This window comes from Canis lupus, chromosome 3 (genome assembly GCF_048164855.1).
Source record: "Canis lupus baileyi chromosome 3, mCanLup2.hap1, whole genome shotgun sequence".
Taxonomy (NCBI): Eukaryota; Metazoa; Chordata; class Mammalia; order Carnivora; family Canidae; genus Canis; species Canis lupus.
The window spans coordinates 34759568-34780335 of record NC_132840.1 but is presented as its reverse complement, the minus strand read 5'-3'; the positions used below and the strand labels follow the sequence as shown (position 1 = coordinate 34780335).

At 56.4% G+C, this 20768-nt stretch overlaps 1 protein-coding gene and 1 pseudogene across 1 annotated transcript; one reads left to right on the top strand and one right to left on the bottom strand.

The window, feature by feature from the left end:
• On the bottom strand, nt 1-15700 carry PCSK9 (proprotein convertase subtilisin/kexin type 9). Its single transcript, XM_072813413.1, is given in 12 exon segments — nt 1-786; nt 905-2350; nt 2990-3332; nt 3902-4008; nt 5403-5425; nt 5428-5469; nt 6605-6702; nt 6704-6779; nt 10063-10164; nt 10167-10281; nt 12994-13256; nt 15616-15700. Coding segments are annotated over 11 exon segments (1887 nt in total). The 3' UTR covers nt 1-786; nt 905-1717.
• On the top strand, nt 15699-16995 carry LOC140625802 (ubiquitin-conjugating enzyme E2 N-like; annotated as a pseudogene).
• The last annotated feature ends 3773 nt before the right edge of the window (nt 16996-20768 follow it).

Sequence of the window (20768 nt, the reverse complement as noted above, 5' to 3'; positions counted from 1 at the left end):
AGCGGCTGCCGGAGAGCCGACCTCGCGACTCTGGACAAGAGCGAAAACGGGCCCAGCAGCACACCCACACACCTACACCCCCCCACACACGCGCTGTCCACACAGTTGCAAAAGCTCCTGGCCACGTGCTCCCCACAAACCTCCGCCCAGATATGTGAGGGCCACGCAGGAAGCTGCCCTGGGCAGACACTGCGGCCCTGGGGCCCCGGGCGCCTGTCCTGCCCCTCAGGCCGCTGCCCCTTCTCCGCAGGGCCCGGGGTTCGGTGCTTCCGGCCTGTGCACTCAGGACCCGGTGCAAGAGGTGTGGACGCTGGCCTCCTTGAGGCGCACACTTGGGGGGCCTCCCAGCGGGAGCTACAGCCCAGGGCAGAGGAGACCGGCTCAGACCCTGGGAGGCCGGGGGACCCTCCGTCTCTCCTCGCCACCATCAGACTCCACCACCTTAGGGTCTGAGGCCAGAGCCAGAAGATCCAGAAATAAGTCAAGGTAGGAGACACACTAGCCCAAGTGACAAAACTCCTGAGTTCTCAGCTCTGCTGCTGGCCTGCTGTGTGACCGTGGGAAAGCCACTCAACGTCTCTGAGCTTTCGTTTCTGGGGAGTGTCAGTATCTCGTCTCCACCCGGAGATGGGCCAGAAGCTGGAGCTCCCCCAGGCCCCTACCCAAAGCAGAAGTTCAGGGCTGAGCTTAATGGGCCTCCGTTCGTGGGCCTGGGCGTCAGACATACCCGTAGCATCGAGACCTTAGAGAGCGGTACTCAGCTATGCCAAGCCTCAGTTTGCCCATCTGTAGAATGGAAAGAGTGACGGCGTCTTCTCACAGGGTGGCCGTGAGGAGGAAATAAGGGCACGCGCGTGCAGCCCCCGCCCAGTGCCCGGTGTGGGGCAGGGCATGTCAGGGTCACCTTTTCCTGAAGCCCGAAGCCGCCATGTCCTAGCTGCGGGGTCCTGGGGACGTCGCTCAGCATGTGCGGGCTGCCGTGTCCTTAGCTCTTTGAGAGTGCTTCGTAGGGAGCGAGGGCCTGTGGCTTCCCGATCTTGAACTGGCGCGTGCCCTTGAGCTTATCTGCTGGATGTTCCCAAGGGGGAGAGTGACCAGAACAGCACGGAATTCCTACCAAGCCAGGACCCCAAGGAGGAGCATGGCCCGTGGCCCCAGGGACCTGTTCCAGCCTCTCCTTGGGACAAGAGCCCCCCTCACCTGACTGGGCTCATCTTCCCACCGCAATTCCATCCTGCACACCTACCCCCCTGCTCCTCCTGGAGCCAGCTCTGAACTCCTCACTCCCCTTGTGACCCCCTCTCCTCCTAAACCTTCAGTGGCTCCCCAGCACGTACTTGTTTGAGGATCAACTCCTAAGCCAGTTACTCCAAGCCACCACCTGCCATCTCCCAGGCTCTTCCCAGGACACCCCATGCTCGGTCCAAGCAGGACAGCTCAGCCTCCTCCCAATGGGAGGGGCACCATCTGTGGATCCCCAACAAGCCCCTCAACCCCCCCAACAAGCCATGACTTCCTGCTACCCACCCCAGGCATGTTTTCGACACGAGCCACCCCCCCATTCACAGTTACCTGTATCAGAGCAGTGACGATAACAGTGGCAGGTAGCATTTGGACTGTCCTAGCTAAGTGCTCAGCACCCACCAGCCCCATTTCACGGGGGAGGAAGCTGACACAGAGAGGTTAAGGAACTTGCTGTTGACCTGCAGAGCCCAGGTTAGCCCAAGCTCAGCTCCACTTTCGGGCCTGCCCCTGAGCCCGCCCTGAACTGCGCTGCCTGTCTGGGTGCTCCCCATCCCCATCTCTCGGCAGGTACTGCCCACCTCCTCCTGGGGGGAGGGCTCAGAGGTTGAGAGGGGAGGCCACATGCCCAGGGCGTGGGAAGGGAGCAGCAGAACCAGCCTGCACGCCAGGGAGTCAGGCTCCAGCGTCGGACCAGCCCGGTGGGGGCGGGGGGCACAGGGAGACAGGGACACCTCCTGACCGTGAGGCCGCGGCCCTGCTGGCAGCCACGGGCACGGGGGCCCATTCCAGCCCCAGCTGGTGGAGCGGTGTAGATGCCGCGGTTGGCCCGGGGCAGCAGGCAGCACCTGGTATAGACGCCTTCGCCCCAAAATGTGCTGTGGCCCAGGCCGACCCACCGCCCCCTTGGGCCTGAGAGCCAAAGACAGAAGCAGCCTGCTTTAGAAAGGACTTCGAAACACAGGACGAGGGGGCTGGAAGGGACGGACGCAGGCACCTGGTCAAGCCCCTGGAGCCCTCTCCAGTGTCGCTGCCAGGGGCGACCAGCCCCTTCTGGGGACAAGGAGCTTACCCCTGCCCCAGACAGACTGTCCTGCAGATGGCAGCTCTAGGGGTGACCTAGACCCTGAGAACGGCTTCAAAATGCAGATACAGGGAAGTCTCTGATGGCAGAGAGAGGACCCAGCCCGCGCAGCCTGACTCCCAGCTTCTCTCAACACACACTCCCCTGCGTGGTCAAGTGCACCCCACCCCCGGGTGGAAACGCCGGCCCTCGCCCTGTGGAATAGGCACCGCCTGCCCCCCTTCGGCCCCGGGAGCCCTGGAGCCCAGCCAGCCACCTCCCACCGGCTCCCGGGCAGCACCCAACCAGGCGCCCTGAGACGCACCCTCTCCCTGCTCTAACCCAGCGCTTTAACTTGTACCAGTTGGAGGGGCTTGGGGGGCACGGAGGGCTCGGCTGTCCTGGGCGGGAAGCATGTGGACGGGGGACCCGAGGAAGGTGTGCACACCTGGATGCCTCCCGCTCCTGGAGACACTGCAACAGCCCGGCAGCTCCTCGTGTGGGGCACCCCAGAGCTGCGCCACCACCCAGGGGGCCCCAACCGCGCCAGTGCCACATGCTCCCGTGGCACAGCTGCCCACCTGCACCAAGAGCCCGCGGCCAGCCGGCTCAGGAGGGGCGCCTTCCTCAGGGGCGGCTCACGGGGGCCCCCAACTTCGCCCTGAGGTCCGGGAGAGGGGCTCAAGGAATGTGATGCACTTCTCCCAGGACACACATTACAAAGCTGTGCAAAGCCCTCCCACAGCCTGGTCTCCCCCAGTCTCCCCCAGTCTCTGGGGGACGGTGGCCTAATCCTCCTTCCACACACAGGGAGGCAGCAGGACCTCCTGAGGCCGCCCAAGCCCAGTCCAGAGTCTTCCCACCCTGCCCTCCTGCTGACCTGCTCCATGGTGCTGGAGGGCCCCGTAGGCCCCAGGTGGGGGGCCGCACCCGCTGGTGCTCAGGGGCCCAGGCCTCGTTGGTGATGTCGTTGGCAGAGAGATGGATCAGGCTCTGCCTCAGCTCCGGCGAGCTCGGGCTCGGTGGTCAGCGTCATGGGCACAGTGCCTGGCGGTGGGGCGGGCAGTGAGAGATGGTGGGACTCCTTTCCTGGTGCTCATGCACACACACACATGCACACACGCACATGTACACACGTATGTGTACAGACACACCAAGCTGTTCCAGAAGTTAAACCACCTGCAATCTCAAACTGATTGAGAGCTAAATAGTAAGACCACCTTACATCTGGCAGTTGTTGTTTTGTCTGCCAGGTAAGCACCTGCTCATCCACCAGAGCCCAGACCAAGTATCTGTCCCGTGGGAAGCCTTCCCTGACCCTCAGGCTGGGCAGGTGTCTCTTCCACGTTCCCTTCCACAGCCCCACTACTCTGTGCATCTGCCTCCCCCATCTGACCCAGTGTCCTTGAGAGCACTCTCAGTTGGACCAAGTTTTGGTCGCCCCGCCCCCGGCCCAGCATCCAGCCTACAAACAGGGTCCTGCCAAAGGGGCTGTTGGAACCGAGGCAGATGAGACAATGGGACTGCAACTCCCCAGCCACACTGGCAGTGGCCTGTGACATTCCACTCTGTGATGTAAAGAGGCCCCGCAGTCACTGGAGGTCCCTTGGGGCAAAGAGGTCCACACAGAAGCCAAAGTCAGTCCTCAGGACGCCCAGGGTCACTGGTTGGTCCTGTGTATTAGTGGCCTCCACAGTGATAACCTAGAAAGGTGGGGGTAGGGGTGATGGTGACAGGGGAGCTGAGGCAAGGAACTGCAGGGGCTGTCTGAGACCTTGCCAGCCCATGACTATCCATACACCTGTTGGGCCTCAGACAAACATCCCTTGTGAGGGAACTCTGAGACAGAACTCTGGTGCCCCCCGACACACCTGGTCCAGGTGCTGCCCTCTGACCCTACCACATGGCACCTTCCAATGCCCCGTGGAGCTCACAGCCCAGCAGGGGAGACAGATAATAGGCGGTAACTACTCAGTGCAGCAGGCAGTTGTAAGTGCCATAGAGAAAAACAGGGGGCTAGGCAGAGAGGACAGGCCTGGTCTTTTGGGTTTTTGGGTTAAAAAAAAAAAAAAAGATGTATATTTATTTCAAAGAGAGAGAGAGAGAGAGAACATGGGCAGGAGGGGCAGAGGGAGAGGGAGACAAAATCTTAAGCAGACTCCCCGCTGAACACAGAGCTGAGACCATGGCCCAAACCGAAACCGAGAGTCCGATGCTTACCTGTGCCACCCAGGTGCCCCAGAACAGGCCTGGTTGTATCTGCTTTATGCAGTTTTACCAGGGAAAGCCCTGGCTCACACCTGCACCCCGCCACACACTCACTTCCAACACACACACACTCTGGCCAGACTCCTGCTAAGTCTCTGGAACAGGACAAGGTTCTTTCCCTTGTTCCCCCACCAATGCCCACACCTCTCCCCACACCCTGCAGGTGTCCTCCCACGCTGGGCAGAGGAGTGGACTGCCATGGACCCCACCAGACGTCAGCCCCTCCAGGGCAGAGGCTTCATCGCTGCGTCCACCAGGCACACAGCTGAGTGACTGACCCTCAACGGCTCCAAATCTCCATAGCCTCGCTCGGTGGTGTCGGCTCGCTGGGGCCCTGGGTGCAGGACAGAGCCTGGGAGGCCCTGGGTGCAGGGCAGTCGGACAGTGGGGAAGCCCTGAAGGTGCCGGGCAGGACGCTGATGTGAGCAGGCTTGTGCTGTAAGCCCCAGGCAGGTCCTGGTGCTTAGAGGGTGACCTGTGAGAGGGAGCAGGGGGAGGCAGGGAGGAGGCTGAGGGCACTAGGGTGCTGACCCAGGGAGAGAAGGAGGGCCCAAGGTCACGGCGATGGGGGGTTCAGGAGGGAGAGTGGCCAGGGCGCAGGGGTGTGGCTGTGTGCCAGTGTAGGGGTCGTGCTGAGGACGGTGTTGCTCAGAGACCAGGGTGGTGGCAGTTCAAGCCCCTCCCACCCCGGGCTCCTGTGTCGGGGAATCTGACAGCCTCCAAAGCCAGGCTGGTTCAGCCTCCAGAAGCGCAGCACATGAAGCCCGCACGGGGCCCGCCTGCCCACCTTCCCCTCCGTGCTGGGAGCAGGGGCAGCATCCACACCTACCTCGGGAGCCGAGGCTGGAGAGCGAGGCAAGTGTCTTCCCAGAAGGCCACAGGCACCGCCCCAGTCCCTGCCAGGCACCGAAGGCAACACTGAGCCCAGATATACCTGCCCACCGAGGGCAGCGGTACCGTCAACCTGTGGACGGGGCCAGCTGGCTTTTCCAAATAAACTCCAGGCTTGAGAGGTCAAAGCCAAGGTCACCTCTGGGAGCCTCACACCTGCTTCCCCATGCCCCACCCTGAAGGCTGGGTGTGGGGGTTAATTTTATGTGTCAACCTGGCCAGGCTAGGGTGTCCAGATGTTTGGTCAAACACCAGTCTAGGGTCGCTTTGGAGGTATTTTAAGATGAGATGAATATCGGCACCAGTAGACTGTGAGTAAAGCAGACGGCCCTCTGCAGTGGGGGCGGGCCAACAGACAACCTTAACAAGAAGACAGGGGTCCCCCAAGGAGGAAAGAATTCTGTGTTTAAACAGAATCTGTGGGCAGCCCGGGCGGCTCAGCGGTTTGGCGCCGCCTTCAGCCCAGGGTGTGATCCTGGAGTCCCGGGATCGAGTCCCACGTCGGGCTTCCTGCATGGAGCCTGCTTCTCCCTCTGCCTGTGTCTCTGCCTCTCCCTCTGTGTGTCTCATGAATAAATAAATAAAATCTTAAGAAAAATAAAAAAATAAAACAGAATTCGCACTCAGTGCAATAGGAATGCCTGCTGGACTTGCCAGCCCCACAATCACGCAAGCCGATTCCTTAAAATAAATCTCTGGCTATGTAGGTATCCATATAGCCACACACCCTATTGGTTTTGTCTCCGGAGAACCCCAAGTGATACACGCGGACATGTGTAAACCACAGTAGCAGACAGAAAAGCAGCCAAGTCGCCAGGCTCCTTCTAAGCACGTGAATACGCGGCCCCACCCGACCGTGGCAGTAACCCGATTAGTACCCTTTCCTGCCCCCTCCGGGCCCTACCAGCCCTTACAGTCCGGGACCCTCCGGCGCTCACACAGAGGCTGTCTCGGCTTCCGCGGTCAGAAGGCTTTAACACAAGGCCAGAGTAAAAAAGTTCCCCCTACCCTGTCATATATTAGCGAGGTACCGGATGGGTGCCCCCACCCCACAACTGATGCCCGGGAAGGGACTGCAATGGCAGGGAAGGCCAGGCCAGCAGCAGCAGAGCTGTGACACTGGGGGCGGGGGGCGGTCACCAGCCATCTCCAGGTGAGAGAGGGGGCAGCCCTCCTGCCTGGAGGACAAGCAGAGCTGTCTGGGGAAGTGTGGCCCATCCTCCCTGGGCACACTCTCAAGTGACGGTCACCCTGCTTTCAATTTCCAGGTGGTCACTTTGGATGCTGGTGCATCCCCCACCTCCACCAGGCAGCTCTCATCTTTCCAAGGCAAGGTTTGTGGAGAGGAAAGAGTAACCATGAGATTAAAGTAGTAGTTTTGTTTTGCTTTTTAAGATTTTATTTATTTAGGGACCCCTAGGTGGCTCAGTGGCTGAATGTCTGCTTTCGGCTCAGGGCGTGATCCCGGGGTCCTGGATGGAGCCCGCTTCTCCCTCGGCCTGTGTCTCTACTTCTCTTTGTGTCTCTCATGAATAAACACATTAAATATTTTTAAAAATATATTTTTTTGTATTTATTTGACAGAGTGAGAGCACACATGACAGAGAGATCACAAGCAGGAGGGAGGGGTGGAGAGAGAAGTGGACTCTCTGCAGGGCAGGCAGCGGGACGTGGGACTCCATCCCCGGACCCAGGGATCATGACCTGAGCCGCAGGCAGATGCTTAACTGACTGAGCCCCCAGGCGCCCCCTAACGTGATAGTTAATACATAGAAACTATGTACCCTGTCCCCGTCACTGCTCCAAGCACCTTACGTATATTAACTCATTTAATCTTGAAAAATCCTCAAAAGGCATGTACAATTACATCTTTATTCTACAACAGTGAGATGAGGCAGGCAGGCGGTTAATTACTGTCCAAGATCAGTGGGCAGTGGTGGAACCAGGAAGGGAACCAAGGAGCCTGACTCCAAAATAGTACTATTAGCATGAAATAATATGAACATTTAAAAATAATATGTATAATGGTTTAGAATGAGCCAAGCCCGTATTTATAACTTCCCACAGCTTCCCAACCTAAGAGGGAGACACAACAAAATGCGAAGGATAACAAATTGTATTAAAGGGAGAAGAACCGGGATGTGTGGCCATCGGAGCTGGCAGCTTAACTGGCAGAGGACGCGAGGGCTCGGAGGGGCCTGGGTCCGGGCCACTCGGCTGCAAGTCCGCTGCAGGGGCTGCCGGGACAGCTCCCAGGGGCAGTTTCCAGCTGACCTGAGTTACTGCCTCGGACAAAAACGCAGCGTTGGAAATTCCCCCCAAAGCCCCCCACCTGCACTCCATCCTTTCTTAGCATGGTCAGCTCAGGGTTCCCAAGAAGCAGGTGCCAAGATGGGCAGGACCTACAGGGGACAGACTAGGGGGTGCAGCCTACACAGGGCAAAGCTGGGGGAGCAGGAGAAAGCAGGGAGAGCCTGCAGACCCAGGTGCAGGGACGACACCTGCGGCAGGGGAGTAAGAAAGGGAGGGGGTAGGGAGAGCCCCAGTGAGCACAAGGGGAGGCTGCGATCGGCTCACTTCTCCAGCGGGCTGGGGAGCCCTGCGCTCCAACATCTGGGCCACTGACACCAACCGGGACCAGCAGAGGGGATTCCTGTGGGAGGGGCTCTGACCTTGGCATGTCTGGGAGCCAGGCAGTGCCCGGCGCTGGGCAGGCGGCATCGGGACTCCCCGGCCAGATCATGATGATCACACAGGTCACTCGGTTTGCCCTCACATCTGTTTGTGGCCCAGGAGGCTGACCCCGCAGACTGCGGTGCCCGGCACCCTTTGCAGGGCTTCCTCTTGGGCTCCATCCATGGGAGGAGCCGGCAGGAGCTCAGGGTCTTCTCCACTCCCTCCCTGTTTTAGCAGAAGGTTCCATCAAGAGCTGCCTCCTCTGACCACGGCTCCCTCCTGGGCAGGGGTAACACTACTCGGTGTGCTCACCCTTCAGACCCAGAGGTGGTTAACAGCTTGCACAGCAGGTAGCCTCCAGGTGCCTCAGGCTCCCTGTGGGCTCCTTAACCTGCCAGCACCTCTGTGAGTTTCTGTACTTAGCATCTGTTTAAGTACTCCGTGATCTCGTTTAATGGCCCTTAATGGCCATTCCTACTTTAATGCCCAGCCTCTGCAAGGTAAAAGACTTTGCCCAAGCTTACAAACTAGTAAGGGGCTTAGGTGGGACTTGAACCCAGGCTGGTACAATGCCACAGCCCACATCTTTTTTTCTTTTTTCTTTCTTTTTTTGGGGGGAGGAGATGGAGAGAGAGAGAGCAGGGAGGAGGACAGAGGCCCTATCTCATGACCCCAGCCAAAATCAAGTTGGACTCTTAACCAACTGAACCACCCAGGCTCCCTGAAAGATCAGCTCTTGATGGCAAATGCCTGTATCTCTCCAACAAGAAGTTGCCCTGGCCTACAGGGCTCCTGGGTGTCACCTGGCACATGTGGGCACCTTATCCCCTGCTCCCCCACGGTGCTGAGCGCACATAATACCCCAGTTAGCTGTACTGGCCACCACTTCTCAGTCTCTCCCTCTGACCTGTGAACTCACGGGAAAAGGCTAGGTCTGGTTCCTCCTCATTCCTGTAGCACACAGTAGGTGCTTCTGTGTGTGTTGAGCTGGCTGATGGACAATATTTCCCCATTAGAGTAAGGTCCCCAAGGGCAGGGACCCTGTTCAATCCATGTCATTGCCTCTCCCCACCCCCCGCCGCCAGAACTTCATGCACAGTAGTTGTGCAACCACTGTATGCCAAACTGAACTAGACCACTCAGTAGTAGTGCAGTGGAGCCAGGAGACCCGGGTCCAAATTCTGGCTCTGCTAGTTCTGTATTGTGTGACCTCAGGCATGAACCCATCCACTCTGGGTCTTGGTGTCTGCAGGAGGCTGAGAAGGCCCCCAGCCAAGTAGAGGATCAGTGTGAAAACGGGAACTTTGTGTTTTCATCAAGTTAGGAGGACAAGAGGCAGGGGGTGTAGGGGGAGGTGTTTGGGGAAAGAGGCAGAGGCTGAAAAAAGAAAAAATAAAGGTATTTAACCTTGCAGTAGGGCCAGGGTGAGGAGAAGGGAGGCCAGAAGTCCCCAGTACCCAGGCCTCATTCTGCGCCTCCACCATAGATGTGACACCAAGGCCATGCCAGAGGGGAAAAGAGCCTACCTGTCCTATAGGAGGAACCTTCAGAATAGCGTCAGCTTCAAAGGGATTTTGGATCCTGAGTCATTTTGTAAAAGCATGTTGTGGGGCCTTATTCCTGTACGTTCCCATGGGCAGCAAGTTCATCAGCACAAGGACAGCTAGGAGGCAGACCACTGGCTTTGATCCCAGCTCTACCCCTAGCTGTCTGTGTGATCCCTTCTGAACCTCGGTTTCCTCATCTTTCAAATGAGGATGGAAGTACCACTGGGGTATAACCAGGCTTAAACCATCCTGTCCATAAAGCCAGGAGCCAGTGTGCTTAGTACTCAGTAAGTGCTCAATAAATGTATGTACCTCCTGATTTTCCGTGATGGGCACGCTAAGAACAGTCCCCAGTACGCATACAGCGGCACAGACCTTGCAGGAAGTGGCACGCCCAGAGAGGGAGGCTCACCAGGTCCTGCAAGTCGCTGCTCACCTGCACCATGAAGCCAGGGAACAGGTTGTGGAAGATGCGGGTAGGTAGCTCCAGCAGGTGGCTTGGGCCTGCAGGTGGCGGGCAGTGCGTTCCATCTGCAAGCCATGGGTTTCCTCCTTCAGCACCACCATGTAGAGGCCCAGCAACCTCCGGGCAGCCTGGCTCCAAGCAGAGAGTACTATGAGGACATTAAAAAAATAATAATGTGGGCAGCCCAGGTGGCTCAGCGGTTTGGCGCCTGCCTTTGGCCCAGGGCGTGATCCTGGAGACCTGGGATCGAGTGCCACATCAGGCTCCCTGCGTGGAGCCTGCTTCTCCCTCTGCCTGTGTCTCTGCCTCTCTCTCTCTCTCTCTCTCTCTGTCTCTCATGAATAAATCAATAAAATCTTTAAAATAATAATAATAATAATAATAATAATGTGAAGTGTCCCTTACCCACCTCCACTAACAAATTAGAATTGCAGTAAAAGAAACACAATACAGTGTAGGAAGTCTAAAGAGAAGTTACCAAATTACGACCATAAAAAACACACATAGGCCAACTATTAGCATTAACTTAGCTTATACAACATTTTCAAATTTTACTGTCAGCAAAAACAGGAACCATGGGGCTCAGCAACAGGCTTTCTGCACCTGCACTCAGCTCTCTGTGGGCCCAACCCAGACCTGGCCACCCTTGGAGGCCCTGTGTGAAGATCACCTCCTTCAGAAGCCTTCCTAGTTACACCTCTCTCCCCAGACCCCATCAGAATAAATCCCTTCCTCTTCATTCTGGTACCACCATGACCCTTTCCAGAGGCACTACTGGCTGGCTGTGTGGCCATGGGCAAGTCACTCAACCTCTCTGAGCCACCATGATATAAAGGTATCTCCTTTATATCATGGGGACCGTAATGTCTATGGCACAAGCCTGCTGGGAAGGCTAAGGGAGGTGGTTGTGTAAGACACCCAGCTGCATGCTGTGCAAATGCAAGCAGAAGGGACAAGTGAGTAAACAAAAGCAATACTTCTCAAATGGGAGAAGAGACTCGAGGCCACGATCTAGAGGCGAAGATCTGCTTGCTCTTAGCTAGGTCGTAACCGCTTCTACGGCCCTCAGACAGACACACGGGCTCAGGAACCTTCAGTGGCTCCCCAGAGCCCAAACGATAAAATTCAGACTCCATGCTTCTCTTGGTCTCCACCACAACCCACTTCTGCAGCCTAATCTCCCACATTTCTATCTGTGCACCTGGACCCCAGCCAGAGTAGAAGCATCCTCAACCCTTTACCTAAAGCCTTAGGACTAAATGGGTTTCAAGATCCATAATTTCTTTGGACTTTGCAAAGGTAGTAATGGGCAGTCACGGTGCTCAGAGGAGTCTGGAGCAGCATATTGTAATCTAGGCAACAAAATATGTGAATATGAATACTCATATAAATGAAATAAATTATAAATAACTCATGTCAGTTTAGGCCAGGTTACCACCATATACACTCCAAAAAAAAAAAAAAAAAAAAGTAAAGAGACCTTTCGGTTTTTGAAACATTTTTCATTTCAGAAGGGAGATAAGGAGCTCTGGACATGTGCTTCCAATTCACCACCTCCGGCTTCCCAGCTTGGTGCTTCTGTTCCTCTACCCCTTCCCCTAGAATAAAACTCCCCTGCGGCCTTCATTTGTTAAACTCCGATTGATGCATCAAAGGCCCATCTAAAATGCGCCTTCACTAAATGAAAAGCTTTTGAATCGGGGCGGGCACTTTGCAGCAGATGGAGAGCTGTCCTGGATGTCAACTTCTGGTTTTAATGCACCAAGGGGGTAAGACCCTTCTCTCTGGGCCTCAGTTTCTCATGGGTAAAATAAAAGCATTGGCCAAAAATCCTTCTCTGCCTGGCAAAAATACAATCAGTCTAAATTCAATTCCCACAAATACCAATTGAATTAATGAATAAATGAACTTTGGGAGGTTCCTGTTCCAAACTTCCACCAAGGAAGAAACACCCTTGAGTGCTTGGTTCAAGTGTTTGACCCGCCTCTGCTTGCGCACCTGCTCACCTGCACTCACTGCTCACTACTTCTGGAAGAGTTGTCTGGGGCAGGGGGTGGGTGGGGGGTGGGGGGTGGGCAGTGGTGACTTGAAATGCCCTTTTTCATCCCAGCCTCTTCCTTCTAGAAGGTAGGAAGGCTCAGGGAACAAGGAAGGGGGGCTTCGAGCTGAATAGACTTCACTGAAGAAAGGAGAGCTAACAGAAGGCGCGGGCACCCCTAAGGGTGACACCCCTCTGCCCACCCCGGCACAGGCAGACCCAGCGGCTGGGGCAGCTAGCCTTGCTGGCAGGGCTTTCCCCTCTGCTCCAGGAGCTGCCGCGGAGCCAGGAGGATGTCACCAGGTCACTGCAGCCGGGAAATAACTACCTCCTCCAGCGCTCTCTTCCCTGGCTCACAGGTACGTGAGGTCTCAGAACTCCTCTCCCTTCGCGGTGACCCCGAGGGGAGGGACTGTCACCTCCCCTTTAAAGGTAAGGAGATAGAAGGCCAGAGGCTACCTGACTTGCCCAGCACGGCCAGCCTGCGAGTGAAGGAGCCGGGATTCGACCCCGCTTCTGACTCCCACCCCAGGGAAGCGGCACCAGAGCCCCGGCCTGGAGAGGTGGTGATCGGAGAGAACCAGGGGTCCCCGAGCACGGAGCTCCCGAGGCTCCGGGTGGGGCAGGTGCTGGCTCCGACCTTCCGGAAACTGGGCGGGGCGGGGCGGGGGGGGGGGCGCTACCCGGGGCTCAGCGACAGCAAGGCGACCTGCCCCTCGCGCCCGCCGGTTCTCCGCGCTCTCCACCCGCCACCCGCGGAGCCTCTCGAGGGGAGCCCGCCCGGCTTCCGCCGCCGCCGCACCTGCAGCCCCGAGATCCGCGCCCCGCCCGCCACCCGGCCAGCAGAGGGCGCTCGGAGACCTTCGCTCCAGCCCCTCCCTGCGCGGGGAAACTGAGGCCCGAGAGAGCACGGCGGGATCGCCCCCGCGTCCCGCTCGGGCACACGCGCTGTGGCGCTGCGGCGGAAGGAGGCGGTGGCCACGGGCTGGGCCGCGTGGGCTGGTGCTCCTGTGGAGGCCCTGCTCGTCCTGCGCGCGAGCGCCCGCGGGCCCGGAGCAGCAAGAGCTGCAGGAGCAGGAGCAGGAGCAGGAGCAGCAGCAGGAGCAGCAGCAGGAGCAGGAGGAGCAGCAACAGGAGCAGGAGGAGCAGCAGCAGGAGGAACAGCAGGAGCAGCAGGAGGAGCAGCAGGAGGAGCAGCAGGAGGAGCAGCAGCAGCAGGAGCAGCAGGAGCAGGAGGAGCAGCAGCAGGAGCAGGAGGAGCAGCAGCAGGAGGAGCAGCAGCAGGAGGAGCAGCAGGAGCAGCAGCAGCAGCAGCAGCAGCCACCCCTCCACCCCCCTCGTGCGCGGGTTTGCGCGCTGGTGGGGACGCGGACGCCCGCGCCTGTGCCTGCCCTGGGGGAGCCCGGTCCGTGCACAGGACTCGGGGCTCCGGTGGGGGCGGTGGGCTGCGGCGGAGCGTCCTAGGCCCCCGCGGCCTGACGGCCAGGCTCTCTGCTCGGTTGCCGGCTCGGACCCGAGCAGAGTGAAGCTACGCCTGGGGTCCCGGAAGATGGAGCCACCCGAGACCTATAGGACCTGGGTCCTGGAGGGTCAGGGTCCGGCCTCGCTGTCCCAGACAGCATCAGTGACGCCCAGAGGAAGGAAGCAGCAGCCCCAGACCCTGAATGCTCCAGGTGCCTTCTTTCCGCCCCTCACTCTGAGCCCTCCGAGCTGCCACCGCGGTCGGTTGAGGCCACCTCGCCGGTGTCTGGCCCTCCCTGTCATTGCCGGTTCCCGTGGACTCCTCACTGCCTTCCTCCATCCGTTCTGTCTCTGGGCCTTAGCCTGGCATCTGAAAATCCGCTCCTACCCTGCTCCAGCCTCTGTGCCTTGGCACCGGCCCCCGACCTCACCAACCAGCCGTTTCTTGAAGGTACTGCTCGATTTTGATTTCCAGCTAATGTTCTGCACGCACTTCACGAGATTTATTGTACGAAGACTTTGGATTTCCATCTGCAGGAATGTCATACATGTACTTTAAAGAGTTAAACTGTGGCACAAGCTCAGTGTTCCAAACGATTCAACTTGCAGAATGGTTTACACACCGTGTCCCAAAAGGCGACTGAAGTGGCATCTGGCACCTGGCAAACATGGCAGGGAGCGGGAGCACGCTCAGCGCTGAGCAGCCGTGGCCTCAGGTGGCATGTTCGGCTTGCCTGCAGGGGCTGGCCCAGACGGCCACACTGGGAAGAAACGCCGGCGCCTTCACGATCCCGCTGTGCAGCTGAGCAGTGGGTTCAGAGTGAAGTGACCTCCTCTGAGCCTGTGCCTCTGAGGCCATGCCCTTTCTTCCTTGTTGGCAAACCCCTCACTCCGGAGGCCGATTGAATGAACATCCTGCAACCAGGGGGTGATGATGACTTCTGCGGGGTCAGGGCCTTGTCCACTTTGTCTCTCGCGGGATATCCCACCATCTGTGGCACAAAGTAGGAGCTCCCCTCTCTGGCAGGCTGCCTCCCCCGTAAAGGGAACTGTATTTGTTTTTTTATTTATTTTATTTATGATAGTCACACAGAGAGAGAGAGAGAGAGAGAGGCAGAGACACAGGCAGAGGGAGAAGCAGGCTCCATGCACCGGGAGCCCGACGTGGGATTCGATCCCGGGTCTCCTGGATCGCGCCCTGGGCCACAGGCAGGCGCCAAACCGCTGCGCCACCCAGGGATCCCAGGGAACTGTATTTGAATTGTGCTCCTGGCGGCTTCCTGGTCAAGGCTCCCTCCCGTAGCGAGAATACCCTGGGGAGATGGGGGCAGGCTTGTCCTGATGCTCCTTGGAGCCCTGTGCTTCTCACGGGCCGGGGCTTCTTCAGGAACACCCAGAGGATGGCCCAGCATGTGCACACAGGGACACGATGTCCCCAGGCCGACGAAGGGGGGTACTGTCAAGTGTTCAGGGAGGGTGTTTGGGCTTTGCGACAGATGGAACTGGAGGGGCAGTCACTTCTCATCCCATATCCTGCACTGCACACTGTGAGGGGCCAGCCCCAGCTGGGCCACCTGTCATTCCACAGGGCTTTGGTCCCTCGGTAATTACCGCCACCCCCTCCCCGTCCCCCCCAAGTTGCCCAATGCAGGTGTGTCCTCTCATCTCCCCCTCCCAGCAGCAAACCAGCTGCTCCTCATTGAGTTGTGGGAATCAGGGAGAGAAGCCCTCCCTCCGGGTCTTCCCCTCCATCCTGAGTGCTCTCTGGGCCAACACCCATCCCTTCCTCCTCCTTCCTTCCTTCCTTCCTCCCTCTTTCCGGGCGAGGGGTGGGGAAGGGGACTGTCCTTCTTTCCTTTCCCCTTTAGCATTCTCAAATCTGCCACTCCAACAATGCCCCCCGCCACACACACGCTTTTGGCGTCCCTCCAAACAGCCTTCTCCCCTTGACTTCTGCTCGCACCTGCACCAGGCACCTGCACCAGCGGGCAGATTAGCTCTGTCCCCTCCGCCATCAGAAACGTGGCGTATGCAGCCTCTAGTGGCATGAGTGAGTATAAAGTGGGGCAATTTAGCAGCATCAACATTTTGAACCTGTATACTTTTGGGGGAGAGTGAGGAGCATCCTTTTTGTGTAGATGTTCAATTTTAAAAATTTCTTTTACAGGACTTCCACTCATGCGTGAGGCGTGCGGAGCCAGAGTCGAGAGCAGAGTCCGAACTCGGGATCTGACAAGACGGCCGGGCTGCCCCGCAGGATTATCAAGGAAACCCAGCGTTTGCTGGCAGAACCAGTTCCTGGCATCAAAGCAGAACCAGACGAGAGCAATGCCCGTTATTTTCATGTGGTCATTGCTGGCCCCCAGGATTCCCCCTATGAGGGAGGGACTTTTAAACTTGAACTATTCCTTCCAGAAGAATACCCGATGGCAGCCCCTAAAGTACGTTTCATGACCAAAATTTATCATCCTAATGTAGACAAGTTGGGAAGAATATGTTTAGATATTTTGAAAGATAAGTGGTCCCCAGCACTGCGGATCCGCACAGTTCTGCTATGGATCCAGGCTTTGTTAAGTGCTCCCAATCCAGATGATCCTTAGCAAATGATGTAGCAGAGCAGTGGAAGACCAACGAAGCCCAAGCCGTAGAAGCAGCGAGAGCATGCACTAGGCTATACGCCACGAGTAATATTTAAAATCGATCTGATCATCAAGTGTGCATCACTTCTCCTGTTCTGCCAAGACTTCTTCCTCTTTTGTTTGCATTTAATGGACACAGTCTTAGAAACATTACAGAATAAAAGCCCAGACATCTTCAGTCCTTTGGTGATTAAATGCACATGAGCAAATCTATGTCTTGTCCTGATTCACTGTTGTAAAGCATGAGCAGAGGCTAGAAGTACCATCTGGATTGTTGTGAAACGTTTAAAAGCAGTGGCCCCTCTCTGCTTTTATTCATTTCCCCCATCGTGGTTTAAGTATAAATCACTGTGAATGAAGGTAGTTGTCAGGGTTAGCTGCAGGGGTGTGGGTGTTTTTCTTCATTATTATTTTTGAGGGGGAGAGGTAGTTTTGTTTTAATTTTATGGGCTCCTCTCCCCCTTTTTACGGTGACCTAATTGCATCAGTTAAAAGCAGCTAACCAGTTCTTTAGAATACGCTCTCTAGCCAAGTCTAACTTTATTTAGACGCCGTAGATGGACAAGCTTGATTGTTTGAACCAAAATGGGAACATTAAACAAACATCACAGCCCTCACTAATAACATTGTGGCTTTGCTGTCAAGTGTAGAATCCTTCCTTCTAGAAAAAGCTTGTGACCATTTTGTAGGGCTTGTCTGGAAACTTCTGTAAATCTTATGTTTTAGTAAAATATCTTTCGTTAAAAAAATTTCTTTTACAGGAATATGTTATTTTAACTGTAAGTAGTGTAAAAGAACATACAGTGGAAAGTTCATGTCCCTCCCACTCCTGAATCTCCCAGGGGCATCCATTGTTACCCGTTGTGGTGGGTCACATAGTGTCCCCCCAGAATATGTCCAAGCCTAATCCCTGGTACGTGTGACTGTAACCGGATTTGGAAATAAGGTCTCTGCTACGTAATTAAGCTGAGGATCTCGTGGTGAGATCATCCTGGGTGTAGGATGGACCCTAAATCCAAAGACTGGTGTCGTGAGAGAAAGGAGAGGGACATTTGAGACACAGAGGGACACAGGAAAGGAGGCCATGTGCAGAGGGAGGCAGAGATGGGAGTGATGCTGCCATTAACCCAGGAAGGTCGGGAGTCACCAGAAGCCGGGGGGTGGTGCGGGTTTCTCCCCTAGAGGCTGCAGAGGGAGCATGGTCCGGCCCACACCTGATTTTGGACTTCCAGCCTCCATAACTGTGAGGCAATACACGTTTGTCATTCTAAGCTGCAGTATTTATGGTGATTTGTTACAGCGGGCTTAGAGAGCAAATACCCTCATTTACTGAGTATCTCTTAGGGGACATGCCATTTTTATAAAAACTTTTTTAAATGGACTTTTAAACATTCATTTCCTTTTTTAAAGATTTTATTTATTTGTTCATGAGAGACATACAGAGAGAGGCAGAGACACAGGCAGAGGGAGAAGCAGGCTCCCTGTGGAGAGTCTGATGTGGGTTTGGATCCCAGGACTCGACCCTGGGATCACGACCTGAGCCAGAGGCAGACACTCAACCCCTGAGCCACCCAGGCACCCTAAACATTTATTTCCTGATTTATTTTTAGTTTTTTATTTATACTGGTGGGGTGGGGAAGGGCATCATAATCTTTGTAGATCCCAGGGCCTCTAATATCTTACTCCAGCTCTGATCTTGGGGTTAAGGCCTCCCAGGTGCATCTACACCTGCTTCACTGCTTTTTCTGGTTACGGATTATTCTACTCTGCGTGGATTCCAGTGTCTTAGGATGGATGCAGGCTGTTCTGCTTTTTGCTATTACAAACAAAGCTGCAGTGTGTGAGCATATCTGTTTCATACATTCCTAGCAGTGGCATCTCTACACGAGAGGCATGTGAATATTTTAAGTTGATACAGTCTCACCAAGAATGCTTGGGGAATCGGGCAGAAGAGGCTAGATTTTCCATGAGTTGTGCATCACCCTCAAGTCTCAGGAACTTAAAATTAAATAACGGAGGCTTATCTCTCTCTCACACCTTGTGTCCCTTGCGGGCTTTGCCCCCCTCCATGCCGCCGCCTCACCCCAGAACCAGACCGAGGACCAACCACCGTGGAGAATGTTGCTGGACACTGAGGCAGGAGGACTGCACCAGTGGTGCATCGTGCACGGCTTCCACCCACAAGCGGCCCCCACACACCCCTTCCACTCACATTTCATCCTCCAAAGCTAGCCGTGCGGTCCCACCTCACTTCTAGGGTCGGATAGTGTGATTACACCAGTGCCCGAGAAAAGGAAAGTGGGACTATTTGTGAATTCCGCTGGCAGCTGCCACTCACAGCCACACGTGCACCGACACCGCTGTTAAACATCTGGATCTGTCGTATGTTTAAAAACGTATGTGTTGTATGTCCACATGTGTTTATCTTTGAAATGTAGTTTCGTGTCTTTTGCTCTTTTTTTTTTAATTTTAGATTTTATCTATTTGTTCATGAGAGACACAGAGAGTCAGAGACACAGGCAGAGGGAGAAGCAGGCTCCCTATGGGGAGCCCGATGTGGGACTCGATCCCAGGACCCCAGGATCACAACCTGAGCCAAAGGCAGATGCTCAACTGCTGAGCCACCCAGGGGCCCCTTTGCTCATCTTTTCCATTTGGCTGTTGATCTTTTGTTTAATGGTCTTTTATAACCACTTTTCATATATAGTATCAAGATTAGCCTGGGGACGTGCCTGGCTGTGCCCAGCTGGGCCAGCGGAGGGCGCCGAGCGCCCGGCCTGAGAACCCAGGGCCTGCCGCTGGCCAGGCGGAGCCCAACCAGTTGCTGGTGGCCCTGCCCCAGCTGGGAGACAAACCAGACCCTGCCCTGTGTTTGGCGAGTCCACGGGGAGGCAGGTAAGAGCAGGAGGAGACAGTCACACAAGGAAGGGACGGGCTAGGTTCTGTGGGAGCCCAGCTGATGGGCCCTGGATCCAGGCAAGCTTCCTGGTGGAGCCAACTCGGGATTTGTGGTCTGGCTATAATGAAGTGACAGGGAGCAGAGCATGGTCCAGCTGGGGACACTGGGACAGGAGGCTGATTTTTAATGCCTCTTGAGGACCCCTTCCTGGGGGGGAGGGGACAGGTGTGTGTGTATGGAGGGTCCTGGGAGGTTCTGAACGAAAGAGGTTCATGACCAGAGTGCTGCCTCAGTGGGGCTCTCACCTGTTCCCAAAGCCCCTGCTCAAGGACTGCAGCAGACCCATTACCCTACGGGCCTGCACCCACTCCTCTCTTCCCAGGGGTGTCCCTTAGCAGCCAGCATGAGGTAGATGGGGGCCAGGGACGCATACCTCGTCTACCACTTCTCCACTTCCCTGTTCTGTCCCTGCAGGCTTAAAGGAAGGAGACCTCCCGCGGGTTGAGGGGCCCCAGCCTTGCCCCCGGCCTCCTCCAGGAGTGACTTCTGACATCTCCGCTCTTCACCTTGTGCACACTGAGGCCTACTGTTCCCTTTCCCGCCAGCCCACAGGTGTACCCAGATATTTTCCACAGGAAAAATAAATAAAAACAAACAAAACAGAACAAGAGGCCCACTGTCCCCACACACGTTCCAGGTGCTAGACATGGGGTGACTCCAGACAGACAGGCTCCTGCCCTCAGGTATCCCTCACCCTTGCAGAATCTAATAAATCTAATAAAGAGGTCAAACGGGTGGTTTGTAGGGTGGTGATAAGAGCTGGGGAGAACAACGGGAAGGGAAGGGGAACTGGGTCTACAGGGAAGGGGGTGGGAGAGCTGTGCTTATGGATATGGGTGCCCACGGGGATGCAGCCCCTGCCACTGCTCCCAGGGCTCCCTCCACACCTCTGCCCCTCCACCCCTGCACACTCACTGCCCTGTCCTCAGTCCCCCACCCCGCTGCACCTCCTGTGGAGTGGCCCAGGGTCCACCTGTGTGAGAACTGTGGAGTAGGGTCAGGGAACCAGGCTGTGGGAAGTGCAGATTCCTCTGACCTGGAATCTCTAAGGGCTGGGCCCAGAAATCTGCATTTCATAAGCACCCCAGGAGATTCTGAGACAGCCCAAAGTGTGGGCACCACAGGTTTGCTCCCTGAAAATGTAGCAGTGCTTGGAGTGGTCTAGGCTGCTCAACACCACCCCGTAGCCACCGGGCCGGCCCTGTGCATGCGGTCCCCCCTGGAGCGCCCTTCCCAGCACCCTTCACTGATCACTCTTACACATCTCTCGAGACCCTCCTCTGACTCGCCTCCCCCAGGCAGTACTCCCAGAACAGACAGACCTGGGAGGCAGATGGGACGGGGACCCTGGGCTGGGATCCAGAACACAGTCTTAATCCCAGCTCTGCCATGACCCCTGCGGTGTGACCCTGAGCGAGTCACTACTCTTCTCCGAGCCTCCGTGTGCTCATTAGTAAAACGGTGACCATAATTCCAACCTGTCCAAGGAGATGGGAGGCCAAATGAGCTGGTTCTGTA